At 41.5% G+C, this 27,147-nt stretch overlaps 3 protein-coding genes across 10 annotated transcripts in view; 2 read left to right on the top strand and 1 right to left on the bottom strand.

Annotated features, from left to right (window-relative positions):
* Positions 1-265: 265 nt before the first annotated feature.
* On the top strand, positions 266-9,563 carry EIF1AX (eukaryotic translation initiation factor 1A X-linked). Its single transcript, XM_043458801.1, has 7 exons — positions 266-496; positions 1,573-1,656; positions 3,445-3,548; positions 4,565-4,615; positions 7,158-7,239; positions 8,020-8,111; positions 9,456-9,563. Exons 1-7 carry the CDS (start codon positions 481-483, stop codon positions 9,459-9,461), a joined length of 435 nt encoding a protein of 144 aa, XP_043314736.1. The 5' UTR covers positions 266-480; the 3' UTR covers positions 9,462-9,563.
* Positions 9,564-12,507: 2,944 nt separating this feature from the next.
* LOC122434981 (40S ribosomal protein S3-like) lies at positions 12,508-13,336 on the bottom strand. The gene has a single exon (XM_043458800.1). It carries the CDS (start codon positions 13,310-13,312, stop codon positions 12,584-12,586), a length of 729 nt encoding a protein of 242 aa, XP_043314735.1. The 5' UTR covers positions 13,313-13,336; the 3' UTR covers positions 12,508-12,583.
* A 4,217-nt stretch (positions 13,337-17,553) lies between these two features.
* MAP7D2 (MAP7 domain containing 2) overlaps positions 17,554-27,147 on the top strand; it is a 96,978-nt gene continuing 87,384 nt past the window's right edge. For 4 of the 8 annotated variants that reach the window (XM_043460007.1, XM_043460008.1, XM_043460001.1 and 1 more), the window contains exon 1: positions 17,555-17,765. In XM_043460007.1, coding sequence (XP_043315942.1) covers positions 17,639-17,765 — 127 coding nt within the window. In that variant the 5' untranslated portion in view covers positions 17,555-17,638. Of the gene's footprint in view, positions 17,766-17,878; positions 17,987-27,147 lie in introns of those variants that run through there. The other 4 variants (XM_043460000.1, XM_043460005.1, XM_043460003.1 and 1 more) reach the window with 4 other exon arrangements.

Below are 27,147 nucleotides of genomic sequence, written 5' to 3'. Positions count from 1 at the left end.
CGCCAGGCAGCAGGGGGCGCTACCTGAGGGCGCCTGGGCCCCGCCCACTGCCTCGAGGATTCCACGTGCTCCCAGGCTCACGGCCCCGCCCCTGCCCCCAGGCTCACGGCCCCGCCCCCGGGCTCATGGCCACGGCCCCGCCCCCCGCGGGGCTCCGCCAACGGCCGTTAACATCCAGAGAGCGCGCCTGCCTATCTAACAATAGGAGCCAGCCGGCCACGCATGCGCCATAAACCGGAGGGGCGTGGCCTGGTGACGTTGGGAGGCGGGGTTAACGGACGCGAGCAGTCGCGACGCCATTTGCTGCGGCTCAGTCGGCGAAGGCGGTTCTCAGGAGGCGTCCGTCGCTAGACTCCCGCAGACGCGACCCGGTCTCTCGCAGCCGGTTCGTGTCACCCTATCTCTCGCGTCTCCCTTCGAAGGAGTCGCCGCCGCCACTCGGAGAGAAGTCGGAGACGCCTCAAGTGCGTCGTCAGCGCCATGCCTAAGAATAAAGGTAGTGCCGCCTGAACCTCAGGACCACGACTCCCCTCTGCCCGGTCTCCCTTGCTCTGTCCGCGGTCTCCGGATGGCCTAGGCCACAGTAACTTTCCTCTCCGGCCTGCCTTCACACAGCTAGACTATCCCGACGCGATTCTGGTCTCGGGGGAGGAGCTGGGAAGTTACTTCAGGCTTACAGTTCAGTCACATTGGGGTGGAGCCGACGCCATTTTTGAAGGGCCTCTTGCGGGAGAATGTGTGCTTCTGCTCGTAATTCGCGCCAGACAGACCCCGGCGCTATAGGGACCTGTGGGTAGACCTCCGTGCGGCCTGGGCTTCCCGCATGGGCGCCTCTGGCCTTACCGGCAGTTAACTTCCACAGGGTGATGCCTGCTTTAAGGGGCCTTCAGTACTCCCGCATGGGATTCTTTATGGACAGTTGCTGGGTATTATTGAGACTCTTCCCTCTAACTGGTAAAGGGGGCTTGATAGCTTACTTCTTTTTACTGCTAAATAGTACTCATATGAAAATACCACAGTTTATCCATTTATCTACTGAAGGACATCTTGGTTGCTTCCAAGTTCAGGCAGTTAGGACCTTGCTTTTTTACTGGCTTGATGTATTCTACAGATCCAGTGTAAACTCTCAGAGTTGCCACAATTGTTTTTCTCCCTCTACTACTACAAAAATCAGTGTGTTCCATTACAGTAGTGAGAACTCTGCCAGGCCCCCCTCCGGCCCAGTTATCTTTTTGCACACAGATCTTTCATTTGGGAGAGCAGGTACAGAGAGACCTTATTTTATAAAATTATAAGCATTATAAAGTTATAAGTTTAATATAAATTAAGTAATATAATTAATTATATTAATTTAATATAAACTTATAATTTTATAATTAATAACTTATAATTAAAGACCTTATTTTATAAAATTATAAGCATTATAAACTTATAATTTTAATATAACTTAATATAATTAATTACATTAATTAATATAAACTTATAATTTTATAATTAACTTATAAGTTATTGGTTATTAGTTTCTTTTTCTACTGTTTTGCTGATAATGTCTTTTTCTTTAAAAACCATTAGGTAAAGGAGGTAAAAACAGACGCAGAGGCAAGAATGAGAATGAATCTGAAAAGAGAGAGCTCGTGTTCAAAGAAGATGGACAAGGTAAGCATTTAATAAGTTAGGTTTCTTTCCGTAATAGTTCTCTTTTGTAAATAAAGATATTCAATTTCTGCTCATAATCCTGAGCGAAAAAACGTGGTGTCCCTTTTTGCTCTTCTCATTTTCTCATCCCCCACACTTCTCCAGAGCATTTATTTTGGTAGTTATTTCTTGTATACTCAGCCTTTGTTGAGGGTTGATAGCATTTCTGTAAATAGGTATGTTTCACTATTTTATGTAAACATATGCAGAACTAAGAATGATTTGAACAGTTCAGAGGGAACTAAACTTCAAAAGCTGTATTGTTGACAATTCCATGACTTGGTTGGCCTTTTTTGATAGTGAATTGGTGCTACATTGTGTGTTCAATAGACCATGGGTATTAGGGGAATGAATCCAAAGCCTTTCCCTTACTTCTCCAGTTTTACTGGCATTTATCAATAATTTCTAAAATACAGTGAAATGAAACTGAACCATTGACTTGACCTTTTCAAACCGATTAAGATTTTTAAGTAATAACACTAGTTTCCCATGTTTTTGAGTAATTTCAAACTTTCAGAAAAGTTGGAGTTTAAGTACCATGAATTCCCTTAAACACTTCACATGTGCGTGTGTGTGTGTGTGTCTGTGTCTGTGTCTCCATCCGTCTTGAACCATTTGGAAGTTGGTTGCAGACATCATGGTACTTTTCCCTTACTATGAATACTTTATCATGTGTCTCCTAGGAACAAGTCTATTCTCTCACATCACTAAGGTTATCAGTTCAGTTCAGTCACTCAGTTGTGTCCGACTCTTTGCGACCCCATGGACTGCAGCATGTCAGGCTTTTTATTTCTTACCCTTGGTCATTTTTGCCTCTTTTAGCAATTGACTTTATTTTGACTATTATTCTTTTTCGTGTTTCCCCCTCCCTCTTTGAAAGAGAGGCTACCTTTTAATTGACTAGCAATATTGAGGTGGTCGATGGGTGCTAGATTCACTGCAGTCTGAGTAACACTGCCACTTTGCAACCCTACAGGTGAACCTTTGAAAGTTAGGTTTCATTATATTTACAAACTGGTGGATATATTTACAAACACAACTTGAGTAAGCGACAAGTTCTGGAGTGACCCCATCCCCCACCTCCGATCTTCTGGGCGACAAGAGATGGCCCTTGTGCAAGCCAGTATATAATTTCAGTTTTTCAAATGGCAGCAAAACAGGGTGGCTTCCTTGGTACCGTTTTGGAAAGATTTTGATTAAAACTTTGGCATTTGCCTGGGAACATCTTTCCAGCTTTACAAAAACCAAAATAATCACTAATTTAACGAAGACATTAATAACATTCAAGCTGCTTTTATTTGCTAGTGTACCAAAGATTGTATTGTGACCAGTCTCTAAAGGCTAATCTTCCTCTGAGGGAAAGGAGATTGGTAACTGGGTGAGGATCCAAAGTGAGCGATTGATAAGGAATTTTAGTGTGTATTTTTGGAGAAAGCCACTTTGATCTCCAGAAGTAGAGCATACAGTGATGAAGACAGTGGTCAGTCTACTTAACTCACAGTGAGTGAGTAGGTAATTAAAATATTTCTAATAGAGACAGCTTGTCATGGACATGGCATTCCACAGCTCTGATTCTGGCTCTGCTGTATACTAGGTTGGTGTTTATCACGCCCTTGCACTTACTTTACTGCAAATACTTACTCCTAACCAACAAACCTGCGTGTTCTAATGAACTTTATGTGGATTTTTTAAGTTGCCTTTATCAAAAATTGAGCAATATCCTGTACCCTTTTCTTTTCCCTCATCCAGAGTATGCCCAAGTAATCAAAATGTTGGGAAACGGACGACTGGAAGCTATGTGCTTCGATGGTGTTAAAAGATTGTGTCACATCAGAGGGAAACTGAGAAAGAAGGTAGCTGTGGAGACTTGTTTTACTTTAATATAAAATTACGGTTAAAGGGGAAGAAATGGCGGTAAGGTTTTTATGAGCCAGGGACCTTTTTTTAAGCATCATTTATGTTGTATTCCTGCCCAAGGTGGTTAACAAGTCCAAATGGAGGGACACACTGTAAAACAAATGATCTGACTGTAAATATTGGGTTGGCCTTAACAACTTAAGGAAAAACACGAACCAGCTTTTTGGCCAATCCAATACATGCAATGTTATTGTCATGAAAGAAAAAAAATACTGGAATGGCTATTTCAATGTAAAGAAGATTAAAAAGACTCATTGGTTATGTGCAGTAAGTGGTCCTTATTTGGGTTCTGACTTGAGGTTGGGAGAAATAGTTGTAAGGCGTGTTAAGAAATTTGAATATGAATTAATGGTAAAGAAGTGTTGTATTAATGTTAAATTTCCTGAATTGAAATCATGAATGGGCAGCCTTGGAAAGAAATGATTAATTTACCATCAATGTAGCTGATCAGGCAGATTGATTTATTCATCAGGTTGGTTAGAAGTCCCTCCAGTCTTGACTTTATGATTAAAAAAATAATAATTGGGTCATTAATGCTTCTGTTACCAAACTAAAGGGATTTTTTTTTCCTGTGTGTATTTGAGTACATGGCGGCGGGGGCGGGGGGTAAAACCACATTTCTAATTTTACTGTTCTCATATGTAATGGGTAACTAACCACTTGGAGTGGTTCAGTATTAGAAATCCCTTAATTCCTAAACTAATCGTTGGTCCTCTGGAATTATTAAACTGTCAAGTAGTTAAATAAGATTGTTATTTTTCTAATATCCCAAATGATAGAAACTTTAAAATGGCTCAGCTGCTTATTGTAGTTTTTTTTTTCCTTAATTCTAAATGTAGATACTCTACCCACAGTTGAGTGAATAGTATGTATGTGTTGTGGGAAGACTGACTCAACATTGCTCTTGGTTGATTATTTTTATTTGAAATGTAACCTTCTCTGGCTTTTATAGGTCTGGATTAATACCTCAGACATTATATTGGTTGGTCTACGGGACTACCAGGTAAAAATATTATTAAAATTTTCATTGTTTACTTGCTTGACTTTGATGAGCAACTGATGTTTAGAACATAAGTCATAACCAGATTTGACCAGTTCCCAGGCCAGTAGGCTGTTCAGTATTGTGTCAGTAAACATTTCTTAAGGGCCACTTCTGTCATAGGCATTGTGCTGGGTACCCCAGGGATCATGGTTCCCCAGTGCCAGTCTATGGAATCTGCATTTTCACTATAGAAGAATCACAATGTGAATTTTTCCTGAAGCTAAATACTCCTTTTTCTTTTTTGGATATTTAGAAGTTCCCTTTTTGGAATGAAAGATACTATACTGTAGTTTTGTTAATATTCTTAGTTGGCAGGATAAAAATGTAATTTTATGTTGGATTGCCTGCCTGCCCCAAGTTTTTAAATTTATACATATTGAAATAAAAATACAAAAACCATTACTCTAGGGGATACAACTGAGTGAGTCAGGCTACCATCTCACAAAATGCTTATGGCCTGATAGTGGAGAGAATAAGAGGCACACAAGTGATTACAAGACAAATCATGATAAAAGTGTGTGTGCTCAGTCACTCAGTCATATCCAACTCTTGTGCTTTAAATTTAGATGGGAACTTAGGGAAGAAAATGGTAGTTGCTCTTGAGTGATCTCTATCTGGAGACACTACCCATGGTTTCCACCTATTGGAACTCATCACCATGTATATATTTACATTTTGAGTGATATTGTTTCTATTTTTAAAACTCTGATCATACTCTGATTTTTTTAAATGTTTGTTCCAGAATAAAGAATTAAAATTACTACTTTAAATCAATGGTTCTCCACTGTGGGTGACTTTTCCTCCAGGAGACATTTGGCAGTGTCTGGAGACATGACTGGTTTGCACACACGGGGGTAAGGGGCAGTGCTGCTGGCATCTAATTGATAGAAACCAGGGGTGATGCTGAACATCCTAAAATGCACAGATTGGTCCCTACAGCAAAGAATTATATGGCCAAAAACATAAACAGTGCTGACATTGAGATAGCGTGCTCTAAACTCATATTATTTTAATGTCCATTTTCTTCTTTTGATCTTAAAGAGAACCTCAGAAGTAGAAAGAATTAATTCCCTTTTTGACAGAGAAGTCAAGGTTCTGAAAGATGTAACATTCATGCATGTGTGCTAGCATGCTGAGTTGCTTCAGTTGTGTCTAACTGTGACCCCAGGGACTGTAATCCACCAGGCCCCTTTGTCCATGAGCTTCTCTGGGCAGGAATACTGGAGTGGGTTGCCATGCCCTCCTCCAGGGGTCAAACCCAAGTATCTTTAAGTCTCCTGCATTGGCAGGTGGGTCCTTTACCACTAGTGCCACCTGGGTAGCATTCATATTGATACTCTAAAATGACAGCCACAATAAATGTTCTGGTTCTTAATTTCCCATGATCCCTCTTTTATGCCCCTGCCACAGAGGGTGGTACAGGGGCCAGTAGCATCACTAGCTTTCAGTTACTTGTTAGAAATGCAGATTCTTGGACCCCACCCCAGGCCGCCTCAATCAGAATGTGTGCTTTAACCAGAATCCCCTTGGACTTCTGTACATACTGCTTTTTGAGAAGTGCTGGTCCTGAATCACACCATTCTTGGATCACTGTGATCACTTTCCTGCCTTTCTTTGGACCTGCTTTCAGGTCCAAAAATTTTTTTGAAGTTGAAACAATCAGCTTCAACCTGTTTTTCTTCCTTAATTAAGTCAGATTCTTTTCAGATGGAGAAGTGTGAATGTTATGAAGTATTCATTTTCAGTGGGACACTTCCATCAGAAATAGCCATGTATTTTACAAATACACTCTCATGGGCTTCATTCCACGACTCCTAATTTATCAGGAGATATAAAAGCTCCACCCAGGTAGCGTTAGTGGTAAAGAATCTGCTTGCCGAGACATGGGTTAGATCCCTGGATTGGGAAGCTCACCTGGAGGAGGAAATGACAACTGACTCCAGTAATCTTGACTAGAGAGTTCCATGGACAGGGGAGCCTGGTGGGCTACAGTCCATGGGATCACAAAGAGTCAGAAACAACCGAGCATAGACATAAAAGCTCCACAAGAGATTCTCATGGATTTGTATACTAAGAACCACTGATTATGGAAAGGTATAATTCCCTTAGGTCATTATCCCAGTCTCAGTTTTTGAATTAGTGTTTAATCACCTATAAATTATGGTCCCAGTGAATTTTTATTTTTCAAAAGACTTCTAACCAGAGGATAACTAAATAAGAAATTGTGTCTGCACAGTTCTGCTTCTTTTGAAGTGAAATCTATAAATGTCTTCCCTAAGCTTGTTGATCATTATTCACTTAAGTGTGCAAGATTCTTCAGACTGACTTAAACCCAAGGATGTTTTTCAGAGGGTAGGAGAAAACTTTAAAATTTTAGAAAAAGAAGAGTTTAATAGCACAACAGTGAGATTTTATTTTTTTATCCAGTTTGCAACTAATTTATGAAATTAATGGATAGTATTTTGGCATAATTATTTGTAAACATTATGTGTCTCTTTTTAAGGATAATAAAGCTGATGTGATTCTAAAATACAATGCAGATGAGGCTAGAAGTCTGAAGGCGTACGGCGAGCTTCCAGAACATGGTAATGTCTGAGTTATTATATTAACCTGTTAATATGCTGTTAATCCTTGATGATTTAGATGAAGGAATTTTTTGATAGAATTTTTGGATTTTGCATCTTTAGTTTTGTCTTTGTGATTCATTCCAAGTATGCCTACCTTCACTTCATATTACTAGACACCTTAAGAAGAAAGTAACTGAGACTCTGTTTCTAGTAACTATACTTTTGGTGAGGATTTATCCTTTTTGAGCCCTGGACTGTATTTTGGTTGTTGCATATTACCAAGAAAACTGTAATTTTACTTAGGTGTAAAAATCCTGCTGTAATTATTTACTTCGCATTTCCAATCTAGGAAGTACTAATATATCTGGGAATAGGACTAGGACTTCCTGGTTCATTTCCGTTATTAAGGGATAAGCATGATATAACCAAATTTTTCTGATTGATGTGTTTGATAATTTCTGGGTTGTTAACATGTGCTACCTTTTTTGAAGTGTAGCTGGAAGTTGTAATAGTTTAGAGTTTGTTTAATTGGAGCCAGCCTCACCAAAAATACCTTTGTGAACAAAAGAAAACTATTTCCATCTTGACTTAGAGATGTTGTTGTGTGAAATAGTGTTCTATATACTAGGGTTGTTAGGTAGATGTTATGAGGATATTTTTGATAATGAAACAGATTAAAAGTTTGACTTGTATAGTTCAACGTTTGATACCCAACTACTGCTTTCAGTGGGCAATTTAATTCATTTTTGCTACCATCTTGGCTATATTATATGGCTATATTTGTTATTGTTTCTTAAGCTAAAATCAATGAAACTGATACATTCGGTCCTGGAGATGATGATGAGATCCAGTTTGATGACATCGGAGATGATGATGAAGACATTGATGATGTAAGTTGACGCACCTTGTGTTTCTCAACTTTCGTTTGTGCTAGTCAAATTGTTTGTGCTTATGAGGATTTTATAATCTTTTTCAATACTTCTTCCTGAAAAGATCAGTATTTGCTTTGGCAGTATGGATGCTAGGCATTGGAATCTTGTTTAAATTAAGAGTATCTAGAGAGAGAGTTGTGAGAAATAAGATTTTATCAAAGAAACAGGCCTTTTCTTTTATTAATTGAGATATAGTTGATGTACAATATTATATGTTACAAATGTACAATATACGGATTCACAATTTTGAAAGGTTATAGTCTGTTTATAGTTATTATTAATATAAATAGCTATATTCCCTCTGTTGTACAAACATGCCTTCTCTTAATTGAAACTAGTATATTAGAAGAATTATCTTGTTTGAACCAGTTTGGTATGAAGCATTGGAATTACAACATAACATTAAAAGCCCTGTTAAAGGGACTCCCTGGATTGCCAGTGGTTAGGACTCTGTGCTTTCACTGCTGACAGCCTGGGTTTGACCCCTGGTCAGGGAGCTAAGATCCCACAAGCTTTGTGGCACAGCCCCCCACCGCCACCCCCCCACACACACCCCCGCCTCCCCAACCACAAAAAAAAGCAAAGACTGGTTTTGAGGAAGACTGAGTTAAGTGATACCTACCACCAAGATTCTATAATTAACATATTTCTATACTTGGTTTATCACATTTCTGTCTATACCTTTATTCATCTGTCAGTCCATCTTACATATTTTGATGTATCTCCAAACCATTTAGAATGCACCATGACTTAAAATTTGAGCACATATCCCCAGTCTGTTTTTACAGTTATGAATTTTTAAATATACAGTACTGTATTTTAAAGACAGTAGTTATTAAAGTAATTTGAGTTGGCTTGTACATTTTCTAAGTGTTGCTTTATCACCTGAGAACACTACTTCTTTCCCAAGGTGTTTCTCCAAATGGTTTCTGTGTGTTCTTGCCTTCACCTCTATAACCAGGTTGACTGGTAGGAGAATTTGGTATCACACTTGGCCCTTTCTTAAGGAAGTAACACTCCTTGTGTCTGCTCCCACCCCCAAGATAAATTTCTAGTCACTAGGATGAAGGGAAGTAGACACTAATCTTTATAGATAATATTCTGCATTGTATATAGCATTCTGAAGGAATTTGTAAAGATTCACTAGCAGCAGACCAGAATTGAGAAAATCCTAGTGTACAGAATTTCCTCTTCAAACTGAATTTGTTTCCCAGATAGTCTAAAGAGGGTGCATGTGCCCCTTACATGAGATAGACTGTTGGAATATAAAAATTCTTTTGGTTTGATTTTTTTTTCTTCCAGATCTAAAGCGGCGGACTCAGCCTTGCACATTCCAGTTTTCTCTGAAGATTGTTCAACAGTTTGGATTTTGACTGTGACTCGTTAAATAAAAGTTCATGAGCATTGCAATTTGCTAGAGCAGACTGATTTCTTTCTAAGGTATTTCTTTAAAAACTGGTAATGCTGAATTCTCTTAAGTGAAATTTTAAGGCCACTTTGTTATTTTGGTATAATGGAGCTTTCAAAAAGGGAAAAAATGCATTACTGCCTTTGCCACTTTGACCACTTCCAATAATAAGTAAATGGATGTTTCGAATAAACCACTTGCCGTATACACTCATTATAAACTATAATTAAGCCCTAGTTTTGACTTACCTGTTGACTGTACAGTGAATTTTTATATATTCCAGTTACCTAGTTCCCTTAAGATTTTGGTACAATTTAAGGGAAGCAGAAATCTTCATTTGAAGTAAAAAATGATTGTTCTGTTTTTCATATTTAAGTAGCATTTGGCTATTTTTATACTAACTTTGATATCATATACTTTTTTTTCATGATCTTATTTTGCCACTGTAAGCCTGTCAACAAAAAAGGCATTTCCAAAGTGCAGTTTTTAGAACCCGGGTTTTAATAGCAATTTTGAATTTATAGAGTTAGTAGTTGCAGAAATCAAACACTAGGTGGCACCCAGTTATCTTAACATTGGAGACATTGATATAGTTAGCAACTTATTTTTTCTTAACTTACTGTTCATGGATGATTTCCCAAACAACAAAAGACTGTGATCACATGCTATGTAGAATACTTTTGCAAAACAAAAAGATAATGTTCAAAAAGTTTTATTTTCAGAAGTCATATATGTGTAAGCTGGAATTTTGAGCACTTTATAAACACTTAGGTGTAAATGAAAATTTAACTTCATAACTGCTTGTACAAATTAAGCCTTTTGGAAAGTATCTCTAAGCTGGGAAAAGAGGAAGGCATAACAATGAAATGAAAAGATGGTCTCCAGTTTCTGAATGGAAGAGCTGCATACAAGGGAGAAATATAATAAAGTCAGTATTGTGCTGTAGAGAATATTAAACCCTTACTTTGTGTTTAGGATGTATTTTATTATGTGCACAGGTGTTTTTGCTTGTATTTTATTGACAATTTAGATTTACCCTGTGTTACTTAGTTTTCTATTATCACTTCTAGTAAGATGAAATTAAGGGCAGGACCTAGACCTCACTAGCTACATAGAAATCATATAAAGGAAGTCCTTTTATACTATAAAAGAAGTCCTTCTTGTAGCTTTCCACACTTGTAAGGAACCAGTTTTGAAAAATTTGACTTTGTGATCATCATCATCAGTAATCTAAACCTCCTAAGATATTTAGGCTTCTGTACATAAAAGTGCTTTGCTAAATTTGTGCCATATGTAGATCTTTCCTTCACATTATTTTACCAAGAATGTTTTGACCCTGCATCTGTGCTACAGTTCATGGTAGGGGTGGTCCAACTCCAACATTGGTTTTTCTACTTAACTTCCTCTAACAAATGGTCTGTCTAAATATTATTTTCAAATTACAAATACGACACTAATTCTTGTGTTCACAGGTGACTTTTTCTTGCCTAGGTAGTAACAGTCCCATCTGGTGCTGTTGCACTCTAGAAGATCTCAAATCACGTTGATTAAAATAGTTGAGGTAAACTCGTAGTTCATATGCAACACTAGTTGGAGGAATTATTTTATTTGATTGTCTTTAATGTAAAAAATTAGTTTCACTGATTGGATTATATTTCACATGAATTTGGAATGGAAGTGGTCGTTAAGAAAAAAATTTTTTTGTTATGCTGTTTGATTCCTATAATACAGTGCTATAAGGTGTGCCCTGAAAGAAAATAAAGTGTTTGAAATCCAAGAATAATGATTCTTACTGCAGAGGGTGTAATAGTTATCACTATTGAGTTTGACAGGCTTGTGTTTTTCTACACTGTGTTTATTCCAGTTAGAGTATAAATAAAAGTCGTGTTACTAAGGTGGTTAAAGAACCAAACCAAATGTTTGTGTAAAAAAAAAAGACTTGCCCAGAATTAATTGTTGAGTCTGTCTTGAACATCCAGCTTCACAAAAAGACCACCTCTTAAGGAGCCTATAAACTGCATGATGAAAATTCTTGTATTTTATTAAGGAAATGGCCATTGGTTTACTCACCACATCCATGGAATTGTGGCTATAAACATAGTTGCTTACAAAACTCATAGTGACTTACAGCTTAACGTAATCTCATCTTTCCTGTAAATATAAAATATAGGCTGTTGCATAACAACTTGAATAGATACAAACTGCTATAAGTACTGACCTCAGAGCAAGTGAGAAATCAAATAGATAAAAGCATGTTTCAAATAAAATACCTAGCTGGATTTATACTTTATTGCATACAGATTTAACAACATCCAGTATTGTGTGGCTTGACAGTGAAATGAAAAGTAAGTTCTTTATGTTCCCTGACAATCATAAAGATTAAATTTAAAAGATTTGTTTTGGTATGAGATGTTTAGATCTCTATCCTGCTTATTACTAAGGGGAAGTTTCATTTATACAGTTTGGACTCCCGTGAACTTTTGCATACCACTTGGTATATTTTTATTTACCTTAAAGTAGCATTCTTGCATTTTTCTTCCTGTCTAGAAAAAAAATTAAGTCTTGTAAGTGTGATAAGACACTCTTAGGAATTTGGAGAGTGTGTTGGACTGTATCTTCTCTTCCTCCACAGCCGCCTTGTGCTTAGGAGGCCTTGTGATAAGTGAAGAGCCTGTGCCCCAGCCCCCACTCTGCCCTTTACCTGCAGGTGACCTCACATACCTTCTCCAGCTTGTCTGAGCTTCAGGGCCCTCCCTCTGTAAGATGAGAGATAACAGTACCTGCAGAAGTAGCATTATTGGGAGGATTAATAACGTATTCATATGTGTGATGCACTTAGAGCAGTGTCTGCCACCATTCACTTGATATCTAGGACTGTATAAGGTATATGCATGCCTTTTATATTCTCAATTTATCATTTTTTACTTGCAGTCTTTTTTTTTTTTCGTCTTTTAGAAAGATTTTATTAAAGGTCTTTGCAGAGCAACATTCAGATTCCAGAACCAGCAGCCAAGGAGACCTATTATGCTGTGGGTACCGGCTGGGGCATGGCAGGCGGCTCTGGCTTCCCACCCTTCTGTTCAGAGATGGGGGTGGTGGGTAGTATTTCATCTTTGGGTTCCACAATGCTCACATGATCAGGCAGAGGTTTCTTAGGGCCAATCTTACCAGTTGGGTCCCAAGGCAGCATGATCTTTACCTTGATGCCCAGCACACCCTGTCTGAGCAGCACATGGCGCACAGCAGTGTCAACATAGTAGTTAACAGGGTCCCCACTGTGGATCATGAGGCCATCCACAAACTTCATGGATTTAGCCCTCTGTCCTCGAAGTTTCCCAGACACCACGACCTCGCAGCCTTTGGCCCCACTCTCCATGATGAACCGCAGCACACCGTAGCAGGCCCTCCGCACAGCAAGACCTCCTAGGAGCTTGTAACGCAGAGATTCTGCCTGGGCAATGGCACACAGTCCTCTTGTGGCTACCTTTTCAGCGTAAAGCTCTACACTGCCTTCAGGGAAGCCAAATCTCTTCTGAACCACAGCAGTCAACTCCCGGATCCGCCGGCCCTTCTCACCAAGTACATTCTGTGTCCTGGTGGCCAAGATAATGATTTCTGTCCTGGTTGGTGTAACTCGGACCTCAACTCCGGAGTACCCATCTTCAGCCAGCTCCCGAGTGAGAAACTCATTCAGTTCAGCTTTGAAGATGCCATCAGCGACAAACTTCCTCTTGGAAATTTGCACGGCCATCTTGCCGCCGCGAGCCGCCGAAAGGAAAGCTTACTTGCAGTCTTTTGGTTCCTATAATAAAAGAAGTGTGTAGAATACATTTGTATATTTATGTCAACACAGTATTTAAAATAATTGCTACCACCCTCATTTAATTCAGCATAAGACTAACATGGAATTTTCTAAATTGCCTAAAGAAAGATATTTTGCAAAATACTAACTTGCTCTATATTTCTTTAGAGAAAAGTTTAGTAATGTTGATAAGCTCTGGTCATATTTCATTCTTAAGTCTTAAATCAGTCTCTTACTATAGATTCATGACAGCTAATTAGTACTGATTTGGAGGTTTCTTTTCCCATTGTTTGGAATTATGATTCCCATTGTCTGGAATCAGATGCAAACTATTGCAATTAGAAATAAAATATGAAATAACTTTCAATGTCGTATGAAGTTGATTGTTTTTAAACTGTCTATGATGTTTTAAACTTTATTCATGATCATTCTTTTTTTTTTTAACATGATCATTAAAATTTTGATTTAAAAAAATCTGTGATGTATGAGGGAAATATATACATTACCTGCTTTTTTATTTCTGTGTTTTTGGTTGTTTGATTTGAATGAATCCATTTGGTCAGACTCCAGATACAGGATTTTCTGGGCAAGTGAATTTGTTACAAACCTCTACTGAAGACATTTTCTAACCGTAGGTCATTTGCCCAGAATGATCTCAAATTCCCAGAATCCCATTCACTGGACCTTATTTTATAGGTCCAGTGACATAGGTGCAGAGACATAGGTGAAGTAGATACTTATTCTCTGGTCAACTTTCTCAGTTTTATAAAGCCAGTCTTTTCTGTTGCAATCCAGGCTTTGGTTCACAACCTGATGGAAGATCAAAAAGTGAAGACAAAATCTGAGTAAGGTCTCATTGCTGATTTGATCCACCAGACTCAGATATAGAATTAGTTGACTTTTTGCGAATTTGATAAAGTTTAATACATATTTATGTTTTAAATAGCTCAGAAATCTGAGAAGAATCAAGACTTTAAACTTGACAGTTTACCTTCCGAAAGCAAATGTAGAAACTGACAATTTTCTTTTAAAAAGCAAGTTTAAAAGTGTCTCTAATGTGCAGTAAAATGATTAATATTGTTAGATTCCATCCTTGAGTACGCATCTTTTTAATAGTTAATAGGTAAGTGTGCTGTGAAGTACAATAGTTGTCTCAGGGAAAAACTGTGTGATTATTGAGTTGCAAACTGAACCAGCCATCATTTTTCATGGAATACCATTTTTACTTGAACAACTAACAAACTGGTTATTGAAATGGGTTCGTGGTCAGCATTTTCTCGAAAATGAAAGAAATGACCCTGTCACTTCAAGGAAAACACAACATTTGTTGGAGGTGATAAAATTTGAGTTTTAAGTGAAAAAGAGTTGGGGAAAATTGATAACTGCCACCGTTAGCTTGACAGCTTCACAGTAAAGAGGTCAGTGGTGGTAGTAATGGATGTGACTTTTAATATCATAGAATGAAATGTGTTGACATTTGGAAGATTGTAGCAGAGTCAAGTAGTATTTTCTAAATGATTGTATTTTAGTGTACTAGTATGAAAAATCTGTGTCAGATTCTGCATTGCAACTAACTTGAAGTTACCATTTGTCAAGATTGGGTGTAGTATCAAGAACATTCTTACCTGGAAAACTATTTCTCTCTTTTCCAAGGACATAGAGGCTAGATTTTCTTCGTGTGTTTAAACAACCTACTGTAATACATTGAATACAAAAGCAGATATGAGACTCAATTTTCAGTTAAGCCGGACAATAAAGAGATGTTATTTATGTTAAAATTTAGGTTTATTGTTAAAAGGAACAAATCTAAAAATTTTCTAACATAAATATTCCCCCAAGTGAACTTACTTCAAAGAAAACTGACAGTGTTGTAATATTAACACGGGCGCTTTCAGGTAAAAACAGTTTTGGAAAATATCCACCAGCATCAGCAGATAGAGAAGTTCTTTGGGATTCTTAATTTTAGGTGTAAAGTAGGAATTAGTCAGGTTTTACTAAAGGACCAAAAAAAATTTTTAAGTTTTGTAGGCTCTATGATCTGTGTTACAACTAAGCTCTGTGGGTGTTTCACAAAAGCAGCCTGAGACAAGATGTAAAAAAATGACAGTGGCTATATTCCAGTAAAACTTTATTAAAAGTAAAAGTGGGCTACATTTGGCCCATGGGCTGTAGTTTGCCAACCCCTACTGTAAAGGGGCTCGAGGCAAAAAAAAAAAAATGAGAACTGCTGCATTAACTAACATACTAGGTGGTTTAACAGATTTCAAGGTGTTTGAGGAATTCCCTGGTGGTCCAATGGTTAAGACTCCATCCTTCCACTGTAAGAAGAAGAAGAAGAAGAAAAAAACAGCTCCAGTGCCCTAATTAACTTGTTTTAATCTTACTGGGTTAGGAACACTTTTCATTACAGCCAAGGGACCAGCCCCAGCTTGCCCACTTTGCTGCCCATTTGTATTTAAACTCCTGGCTATCTCACCATAGTTGCACCCTACACCCAGCACACCTTCGGGGGTGTTAGGAAAACGTTCATCACATTTTTGTGCCAACAGAGGGACTCTCCAAGCTTATCACTAAGAACCCAGCGATAAGTTACTGAGGGTTTCAACTTGTCAGGGTTTTGTGTTTTGTATAATTGACACACTATAAACTTCACCCATTTAAAATGTACAGAGGTTTTTGTACACTTAAAAGAGTCAACCATCACCATAATGTAATTAATTGTAGAACGTTTTCATCATCATCACATACCCCGCCATTCCACCCCACCCCCATTCAGCTCTGTTGCTCTTTTTTAAATCATGCATTTTTCCGCGAGGGGTGAAAGTTAAAATCTGGGGGCTGGTCACCATCCAGCAGAGAACGCTGCAGCAGAAATGTTCTCCTTGCAGAGATTTGTCTAGTAGTACTAGTGTTTGTTAGTCGCTCTGCTGCTGCTGCTGCTGCTGCTAAGTCGCTTCAGTCGTGTCCGACTCTGTGCGACCCCATAGACAGCCCACCAGGCTCCCCCATCCCTGGGATTCTCCAGGCAAGAACACTGGAGTGGGTTGCCATTTCCTTCTCCAGTGCATGAAAGTGAAAAGTGAAAGTGAAGTCGCTCAGTCGTGTCCCACTCTTAGCAACCCCACGGACTGTAGCCTACCAGGCTCCTCCATCCATGGGATTTTCCAGGCAAGAGTACTGGAGTGGGGTGCCATTGCCTTCTCCGGTTAGTCGCTCAGTCTTGTCCAACTCTACGACCCCACAGACTACTGTAGCCCGCCAGGCTCCTCTGTCCTTGGGATTCTCCAGGCTAGAATACTGGAGTGGGTTGCCATTCCCTACTCCGGAGGATATTCCCAAGGATCGAACCTGGGTCCTCCTGCGTTGCAGGCAGACACTGTTACAGGTACCTGTGTGCATTATTTGTGCTCCTGTAAGGAAGGAACCATTGAGTAGTCCTCAAGTGGAGTCAACAGGGAGTAGGGGCACAGTTGGAAGGCAGACTACATACCTCTGCTCTTCCTTGAAGGTTCACCCAGCTGCCGTCCCGGAGTCCTCTGGTTAGCTGCAAGTCTGACTGCAGTGAGGGAGGACCTAGCTCCTGCCGCCCCTGCGCGCCTGTGCTTGAAGGGAGACGTCTGCACACATGGCATGGGCCAAGTGGCACCTGCCCGAGGCCCTGCTAGGACCTGTTGCCAGAGCTGCAGCTCTAAGTATGTGGTTGCCTAGTGTGTGTGAACTTAATGTGAGCCGTGTGAGGATTTGAATGCACGGTGTGTGAGAACGTGTGCATGCTGGGTGGGCAGGTGTGTGTGCACTGTTTGCAAACTGAGTGAGGATGTGAGTGCATGCTGCGAGAAACCGCATTCCCTGTGTATAACACTGAGTGTGTACACTGTGTGAGGATGTGTGTTTACACTGGGATGTGTACGCTGCCTGCTGTGTGTAAGCACCGTATGGGGAACGGTGTCCATGCAGTGTGTTCTTTCACGCTGTGAAGACCAGTGTACACCTCGAACGCGCACGCGGTGTGTGGGAGCTCTGTGAGAACCAGTGTGCACATTGCATGTGCATGCCGTGTAGGCGTGATGCGTGAGAGTGGCTGTGCATATTGCTAAGTGCATGAGGTACGCGCCTGCTGCGGGAGGACCCGTGTGCACCTCGCGTGTGGACGCGGTACGCATGCGCAGCTTGAGAACCTGTGCGCACATCGCACGTGCACGTCGTGGGGGGGACGCGCGCGGGTTCCACAGCGCGGCGGCAGGGGCAGTGCGCCTGTGCAGCCTCGGCATCCCGATGGAGCACGGCGTCTGCTGCGCGGCGGCAGCCGGGACGGAGGGGGCTACGCGGGCCCCTCCGCTTCCTGGGAAGATGGCCGAACCGGGCGCGGTGAGGATCTCACCGCCCAACCACCGGCCTTCAGGTAGGGGGCTCTCGGCTGAGGCGGGCGCGTGGGCGCCTCAGGCCCCCGAGGGGGGCGGGGCGGGCCCGCCGGCAGAGGCTGTGGAGAGCATGGTGTGGGAGGCGGGGCGCGGAGCGGGGCTCACATCCTCTGCTCTGCCTGGAGTCGTCTGGGCGCGGGGTCCCAAGGCCGCGCCCCTCACAGCGCCGCTGACAGGGGACACCCCCTCTCGGGTGACCTGAGTGAGTGGGTGCCATTGGGGGGAGGCTCAGGGTGGGTGACAGGTGTGCTTGGTTTGAGGGGTGGCGGCAGAGGCCATGCGTGATGCCCTAGGGGCCCCGAGTGTCTGGCCCAGTCTCCTGGAGCAGCCGGCATGGGGGGCACCGGGCTCGGCCGAGCCGGCGCCGGGGGTCGCCCGGGCCTGCGCGCCCGCCCACTCTGCGTCTCGGGCGTCGAGCGCGAGTGGCAGCCCAGCTCGGTGCTTCGCGGCGTCCCCGGGGGGCCGAACCCGCGCGTCACCCGCCGGTGGAGCGGCCAGGTGCGAGCCCCCAGCCGGGTTCCCCTGCCGCCCGCTCGCGCTCACCGAGGCCGCGGGTACACTGCCCCGGGGTCTGACGGGGCCGCGCGGCAGATGAGCCCCCGACCCTCGGGGCTGCAGCTGCTGGGAGCTGAGGAGGCACGGTCCCCGTATTGGCTGCCCACAAACGAGCGAAGCGGGCAGAGATTTTGAGGACATTTGACGGAATTTTCGATAAGCTAGTCTCGCGTCTTTTAACGTTCTGTAAAGTGGTTGCAGGTAGTGCGGAGGTGTAAGCGACGTGGAAACCGATTTCATGTTTTTCCTGACAGCATCTTTTTTTTTTTTTTTTAAGTTAATGGGAGCTATTTTTAAGACGTGTTTTTACCGCAGTATAGCATGCTTCCCACAAAAACGCGCCGATCTTAAGTAAAGGATTTGGAGATTTATCACATCGTGAAGATCTGCGTGTTTTATGTAAGGTGTACCAAGGAAGGGAAGGAAATCAAAGGAAATGTTATTGAATCACTTAAAACAAGATTTTCATGGGGGAAGTGGTATTTTTTTTTTATTGGGCCTTCATTTGTATCATTTAGAGAAGGAGGGGGTGGCTTAAATCTTGCCCGGTTTGCGTTTTTCATCATGCATATTTTGAAAGGCAGAATTTAACAATTATCACAGGATTGTGATATAAATACTATAAACACGTACTTCTGTTTTCGTCTTTTTTGCTTGAGAAACTCGGTCGCATCTGCTAGGAAAGAACCCAAAACCTACCCATCCGTTAGAACCAGGTTGGGGGAGGGGAACCTAATAGAATAAAACATTGGGAAAGGAAGGTTGTTAAAATTCACATTTTAATTCGGTTGAGAGTTTAAATAACTAGGTAGTTTTGATGTTGTAGAGTCAAGGTGGAGCTGTATGGTTGGGCCTGAAATTTATCTGTGGTATTTTATTTTATTTGAAGGCACTTAATAAGAGAAATCCCATGGACAGAGGAGCCTAGCGGGCTACAGTCCATGGAGTCGCGAAGAGTCGGACACGACCTCGCGACTAAACAACAACAAATAAGGGTACCATTCTTATTAAGTTCTAGTTGAAAACTTTTATTGTAAAAAATAGCTTAAAGCTATATTCCTTCATTTGACAACAGAAATACGGAAAGACACGTTCTGTGAAGGTTTAAAATATTTCAGGGACTTCCCAGGCGGTCCAGAGGCTAAGACTCCTCCCTTCCATTGCAGGGGGGAGGAGTTTGATCCCTGGTCAGGGAACTAAGATCCTGCAAGCCACCCGGTGCGGCCCCAAACAAAAGATTTTTTAAAAGATAAAATATTTAATAAACTTCCATGTACATTATTAGGGTTGGTGTGGAAAAATTGGAGTATTCAATTTAGGTGTCAGGTAGTAGAAGGGTTTGCTCTTTTAAAGCAGGTTTTGTGAGGCTAGGTATTTTGAAAAATAATGTCATCCTCAGAGGAGTCTTGATGATTGAGGTTTTTATGATTATCCATCCTGATAGTGATTATTCTTGGCCATCCAAGGCTTTATCATTTGGGACCTGTTCCTGAAGAGATTCAGCCTGCATTTCTTGAGGGTCAACCATTGTTCCTAAGTTTGTGCTGAGTGCTTTGAGGGTCAGAAAAGACAAATTCCAGAGATGTTTAGGCTCTCAGACAATTTCATAGTGGGGGGGTATGGGCCGGCAAGTGGTTTTCCTGGGAGAAGGTCTCATGGGAATACCTTTCTGGTTGTTTCCTCTAGCAGCAGGTTCTTCTAATATTGAAATCCTGTGCATTTTTCCCTATTATCCCCCAGTAATGCTTTCTTTCTTTCCCTTTACCTACACCCTTGGATGGAAATTACCAGAGTACTGTTCTCTTTAGTGCTTTTGTTATGTGCATGATATAAGGAATGAGGTGCAAGCACCTGTTGCTTGAATCTGCTTAAGTACCTTTAGAAGGCAGGAAGAGGACTGTCACCAGAGTCTGTCAGACTGCCTTGGTGTCACACAGGTCCTCTGCTCCCCTCAGTCTGAAATGGCGCCCTTCTCCACTTTTCCCGTTGGCATTCACTTCCTCTAGGCCCCTCTCAGTCTGAATTAAGGAACTTCGTCTTTTTTTGTGCCTGTAGCACCTGCAGGAAAGCACTCTTCTTATTCTGCCCATGTGATGACATTAACCTTCCAGCTCCTCTCAGCAGATGTTCTTTGGGGGCCCACTGTGAAGAGAGCCCTGACTGCCTGGGTGTGAATGCCATATCTCCTCTTCCTGCTTTCTCACCTGCAGAGACATTGTTGAGCTTCAGTTTTCTCACCTTTAAAATGGGTGTAAGAACACTGTGGTGGGGGGAAGGAATAGAAGAACTGCTTTGAAGATGAAGGAATTAGTAGCTGTAAAGCAGCGCTTGACATAGTAAATGCTCGAGCTAGTCATACAGTGTCCCTTCTATTAGATGATCAGCTTGAGAGTAAGGCCTGGGTCCAGGTTACAGGTACCTCCCACAGTGCCACCTGGTGCAAAGAGTGGCTCTATGGTCATCCTACTCATCCTCAAAGTTTTTGCACACAGTAGGTCTGTAATTGATGTTCAACAATTGCATTAGGCTGGGAGCAGCTCCACTGGGTTGAGTAGATACTCACAAGTCGGATTGAAGGAGTATGTCGGTGGAGGAGATTGGTATAGTGGAATTACAGAACATGTTGAGCTTTCCAGTGCTTTCTGCAGGTAAATACTGTTTCCTAAGTTGAATTCATTTGCCCATAGTTCCCTGATCAGAAGGGAATTGCTTTGAGGTGAGAGTCCCTTGGACAGCAAGGAGATCCAACCATTCCATACTAAAGGAAATTAGTCCTGAATATTCATTGGAAGGACTGATGTTGAAGCTGAAACTCCAAAACTTTGGCCACCTGATGCGAAGAACTGACTCACTAGAAAAGACCCAGGTGCTGGGAAAGAGTGAAGGCGGGAGAAGGGGATGACAGAGGATGAGATGGTAGGATGGCATCACCGACTCAATGGACAAGTTTGAGTAAGCTCCGGGAATTGGTGATGGACAGGGAAGCCTGGTGTGCTGCAGTCCATGGGGTCGCAAAGAGTTGGACACGACTGAGCAACTGAACTGAACTGAGATGAAGTTCCCTGCTCACCTCCCACCCAGATTAGGAGAATGGAAGGGTGCAAACTGGAAGTTCAGGAGAGACTCCCCTGGGGGCCACAGTAGGGTGGGACCAAGTTTGAAAGTTTGAGAGTCCGGCCCCAAGAAATTCAGAGTTCTTCATCCTCTCTCAAAGTTGTATTTGAAACTTTTTTTTTAATTGTCCAGCCACGCAGCTTGTGGGATCTTAGTTCCCCAGCCAGGGATTGAACCCCTTGGTAATGAAATCGCAGAGCCCTAACCACTGGACCCACAGGAAATTCCCTATAACCATTCTTGACCACTCTAATACTAAAATTGTTTGAACCTAAGAGGAATGAGTTGAGCTTGTGCACGTGTTCTAACATCATGAGTCCCTTTGGCCTTGAGAAAGACATTCCCACTCCCCTAGGTCAGGAGACAAAGAGACAAAGTTGCATTTGGTCTGGGGCTTCTGGCTTTGTTGAGTGACAGCACTGGTGGACTTGGACTTGGCAGAACCTTCAGGGCAGATTCCTGAAAGCCTGTCTGACTATAAACTGTTTATTTTTTTTGATGTCCTGAGCCTGGTGACACAACTAGTTAAAGTCTTTCATTTCTGTCCCTAACCCCCTTTCCTCTCCAAAATTAAAGGATATTTTCCTGTCATTCAGATGCCCCATCTTCTGGAATGGTTCAGTTTTTGAAAGAACATTTTATCTTCTTTTTGAAAATTTATTTATTTTTAATTGAAGGATAATTCCTTTACAATATTGTGTTCATTTCTCCCATATATCAACATGAATCAGCCATAGATATACATACGTCTCCTCCCTCTGGAACCTCCCTCCTACTCCTCTAGGTTGTCACAGAGTACCAGGTTGAGCTCCCTACATCATACGGCAAATTCCTATTGGCTATCTATTTTATGTATGTTAATATATATGTTTCCATGCTTCTCTCTCAATTCGTCCCACCCTCTCCTTCCCCCACTGTGCTACAAGTCTGTTCTCTACGTCTGCATTTCCATTGCTGCCCATATAGGTTCATCAGTACCATCTTTCTAGATTCCACATATATGCATTAATATATAATATTTGTTTTTCTTTTTATGATGCCACTCTGTATAACAGGCTCTAGGTTCATCCACCTCATTAGAACTGATTCAAATGCATTCTTTTTTTATGGCGGAGTAATATTCCATTGTATATATGTACCACAACTTCTTTATCCATTCATCTGTTGACAGGCATCTAGGTTGCTTCCATGTCCTGGCTATTGTAAATAGTGTTGCAATGAACATTGGGGTACACGTGTCTTTTTCAGTTATGGTTTCCTCAGACTATATGCCCAGTAATAGGATTGTTGGGTCATATGGTAGTTTTGGGCTTCCTTGGTAGCTCAGCTGGTAAAGAATCCATTCCTAGTTTTTTTAAGGACTCTCCATACTGTTCTCCACAGTGACATTTTGCCTTCTGTATTAGCTGTACTGATTGACTTACACAACAGAAGGAATTTCAGGGCTGAATCAGGTAGGTGAGAGATGGGGTGGATGCTGGTCAGTAGTCTGATGGTCTTTGTTGGGAGATTTAACAAGATAGAACTCATAATGTGCTCAGCATAGTAAGCACTCACAGGGCAGGTGGTATGATGATGCTTATGATGGTATTTCCTGGTTTGGCAGCTGTGTGTCAAGAGCAGGGAACCACAAGTTGCCACTTTTCTTATGGCCCAAACTTGAAGGTCCTAGAATGTCCTTTCTGCTGCATTTGGTGGTCAAAGCAAGTTCACAGAGCCAGCCCAGATTCAAGGGGAGGGGAAATATACTCCACCTCTTGAGGTAATGTGTGGTAAGCACCTAATGGAAGAGGAGGAATCTCCTTTTCTAGAGGTTCTCAACTGTAACAGGTAAGTACCTTGAAATTGAGATGTTAAGTAAGGGAATTCCTTGACTTGGTGCATTCACTGCCAGGGCCTGGGTTTGATCCCTAGTCATGGAACTACGATCCTGCAAGCCACGAGACTCAGCAAAAAAAGAAGTTTAAATAAGTTGGTCAAGGTCACACATTAAGTGGCAAGCCAGGGCTCAAACCCAAGTGTGTTTGACTCTGGAGTTAAGTATTTTTAATCTCCATGCCTCTGTTCTATTCCAGATAGATTATAACAAACTCCTTTTGTGCATGGGCCATGCCTCCCACATTTTCTGTACCCTACTCAAGATCTAGCTTAGTACTGTTGATACACATTTTATGAAGATTTTGTGTGCCTTTTTTATAGTACACAGTTACTTTTCTGTATAAAGTTGATGATGACCTTCATTTCTTAGAACTACAGCAAAAATTGTATCAACAAAAATGCTTAGAGAGAAGCTTCATTTAACAGAATCTCTTGTTTGCCAGATTCCAGGATATCAATGGGTATCAGATTGCTTTGTCAAATAACTACAAATGTTTCTAAATATGTGCTTTCAATTTATATCGTACTGTGTACAATAATGAACCATAAGGAGTCTGGCATCTGTCCATAGGCCACACTCTGAGTAGTTTTGCCCTGGACCAGCATTTCCCAAAGGGTGTGATACACAAGATGATTTAGATTACATGTGGACAAATTTATCTTCTCAGTTTTAGATTAATAGTCCTGTGGATTCTTTCCTTGTGTTATAAAAATACAACTAATACATCAAACTAATTTCATGAATATTTTCAGCATGAAGTACAATATGAAAAAAATATTCAATTTAAAGAACAATTTAAAGAAAACTACTGAGTATATGTTGGTGCTAGCTAATGCAAATAGAATGTTAGCCTTAACTATTTAACTCAGTATATCCAAAATATTGTCATTTTAACATGTAATTAATATAAAGAATTATTAATGAAATATCTCACATTCTGTCCTTTGCACCAAGTGTTCCAAAACCAGTGGAAGACCTTACACTTCCAGCTCATCTCTACATGGACTAGTCAACAGTTCAGATGCTCAGTAGTCACTGTGGCTAGTGGCTCACATATTGGACACGGTGATCTAAAACATTTCCCTCATGGCAGAAAGTTCTGTTGGTCACATAGGGCACCATGGCATTGAGTGTCGCATGAAGAACAGGATGTATGCTATAGTATTCAGCCTATCGTAGCTCTCTTGTGTGGAAATGAAAAGATGCTTTGATAAAACAGCCTCCCCTGCAATAAGGCAAAACCTGCCTGGACCCTCAGGCTCTCAAGGGGAGAGGCTGCTTTTGCTTTCCCCAGTGTGGGCAGGTGCCAAGGTCCTGACACGGATTATTGTCTTGGATTATTCACAACGTGTGGAAAAGGAGTAGGCTTGGCTTTCTGGTAAATGTTGGGCTGTTATCATGGAAAAGCATGGTATAATATTGATGTAACAGTGGGAGGAGAGCGGTATTAGCCAGCGTGCACACTCCACATTCAGTGTCAGGTCCAGTGGGGAACCCCCTCTTCAGGGTGGGCTCTGTGAGGCCAGGTCTGGCCATTCCCCCCAAGGCTAACATTGTGCCTTCCTAGCTCCTGTTCACAGAAGCCACTCTGATTATGATCACCAAGTTCTGGTTGACTGACAGGACACACCCCTTAACTGTGGAGACCACGTAATTGAACAGTTTCAGGGAATGCAGGGGCCAGGCCACCTCCTGTATCCTAGGTTTGATGATGTGGTGAAGCTGGCACTAGCTCTAGGGGAACTTACTGGGCAGGGCCAGGTAACCCACACTTGCTTTCAGGGCCTGCAGGACAAGTCCCTGCCCAGACCAAGTTGTCCCCATCCTGAGCAATTGATCTGTCTTTGGTGGCTCAGACGGTAAAAGCATCTGCCTACAATGCGGGAGACCTGGGTTCAATCCGTGGGTCGGGAAGATCCCCTGGAAAAGGAAATGGCAACCCACTCCAGTACTCTTGCCTGGAAAATCCCATGGACGGAGGAGCCTGGTGGACTGCAGTCCATGGGGTCGCAAAGAGTTGGACACGACTTCGCGACTTCGTTTTGCCTTTGGTACCAAGTTAACTGTTGGTTTAGCAGGTCAGCCAGTGTGCAACCCCAACTTCTATGGTAGATCTATTAAATGCACTTTCTTCTTATCCCTTCCCTTGTTTTTCTCTTTCTCTCCCACTTTTCATATTCATTTTTGCTATATTTTGTATAAGCAGAAGGAAGGAGAGAGGAGGACATAAAGAAATACCTGAAATTAATAAATACAGAGCAGGAAATGCCCCTACAGCTTGAATTTTTCACCAGACACCAAAAGTCCTTTATTAAGTAGTACTATGTGTCTTTGTTTCAAAACAGCACTTTAATATGTACCCATAACTGGAAATAACCATCTGAATCGTAAACTGGGTGAAACAGGATTCTCCTGCCGCACTTATTTTTAAAAATACCTCCCACCACACCCACACACAAGATTGCCCTATGTTCTCTTCCCTTAGCACCTAGGCCTGCACTTTCAGCATTCCACGGACTAGAGAGGCAAATGTCCTTGTGCGGGGGAAGGGGGGCAGTGTCTCCTTTTAGGAGAGTTTGCACTTCTCTACCTTGTTAACTGTGTGTGTTCGGTTCTCTTGAGCACCAGTCAGGGGTGACAATTTGTGGTGAAATATTATGACAGCCTTCATTGGAAGCTTTCTTTGCACGTGGGTAAGTTTTGCTCATGTAGGTATCTGTTATGAACAAAACTTTGTTCATTTTCTTTAGTTAGGTAACCAATATTATTGAAGTAGATTTAGTTATATCCTCAGACAAAAAGCCCTCTTTAAAATATTTCTGATTCTAATTGCAGTTTTCTTACTGCGAAACATGTTCCTGCTCTTTTTCCCCCCTCCTCACCCACCTAAATTTCCACTTCACTTGATTTTGTTTTTGGCAGTCATGAATTATTTCTAAAGAATAATTGCTTCTTATTAATGGTCCATTAATTTCTGCATATGGTGGAGGGCATGGCAACCCACTCCAGTTTTCTTGCCTGGAGAATCCCATGGACAGAGGAGCCTGGCGGGCTACAGTCCATGCAGTCACAGAGAGTCAGATGGACACGATTGAGCAACTAAGCACAATTTCTGTGTATCCTTAATCGTCTGGGGTGAGAGTAACTCTTTTTTTACAGCAAAACAGTCACGGGAGTGAAATGAACTGTTTCACTCTAGCCTAATCAGCTTCCATTTCTTTTTTTCCAGCTTCCATTTCTCTTACTTGTCTTTTACTTTCTCTGTTTTGATTGAGAGACCCAAGAAGACCCAGTGCCTTTCTACTAAAGAGTGTTGAATGTCCTGTGTGGTATATAATTTTACCTTTATTAGTTAAAAATGAAAAGGATTACTGTCCCCTTTTTATTTATTTATTTATTTTGCCCCCTTTTTAAATGTGTATAAAGATGCCCTGTAGTGGTGAGTAAAAATTTCAGAGTGAGTATCTCTTATGATCAGGCCAATTCAAGCAGGAGATACTATACACAGTGCTGTCCAGTAGAACTTTCTGTTCTCCATGTGTTCCGAATGATAGCCACTTGCCACATGTGGCTATTGAGCAGTGAGGAACTGACTTTTTGTTTGTATCTGATTTGAAATAATTTTAATAGCCATATGTGGTAACAGCTCCTGAATTGGACTCTGCAGTTAACTAGATATTTACTGACCTTGCCAGGTTAGATCAGAAATGAGGAGTGTGTTTTGGGCTCAAACAAGTTCCTTCAAACCCATCTATTCTTTTTTATATTTAATTTTTATTTTATTTTGGAGCACGGTTAATTTATTTATTTTTTTT

The sequence above is a fragment of the Cervus canadensis genome, chromosome X (assembly GCF_019320065.1).
Source record: "Cervus canadensis isolate Bull #8, Minnesota chromosome X, ASM1932006v1, whole genome shotgun sequence".
In the NCBI taxonomy this organism is placed as follows: domain Eukaryota; kingdom Metazoa; phylum Chordata; class Mammalia; order Artiodactyla; family Cervidae; genus Cervus; species Cervus canadensis.
Note: the sequence above shows the minus strand (reverse complement) of the source record. Positions and strands in the feature narration are given on the sequence as shown.

Excerpts from the sequence above, each read along its gene's own strand:
- EIF1AX (XM_043458801.1), top strand. Across the intron at positions 4,616-7,157 it reads TTGGTCTACGGGACTACCAG|GATAATAAAGCTGATGTGAT; the intron begins GTAAAAATATTA and ends TCTCTTTTTAAG. Across the intron at positions 7,240-8,019 it reads CGGCGAGCTTCCAGAACATG|CTAAAATCAATGAAACTGAT; the intron begins GTAATGTCTGAG and ends TTGTTTCTTAAG.
- LOC122434981 (XM_043458800.1), bottom strand. The coding sequence starts at position 13,312 with ATGGCCGTGCAAATTTCCAAGAGGAAGTTTGTCGCTGATGGCATCTTC.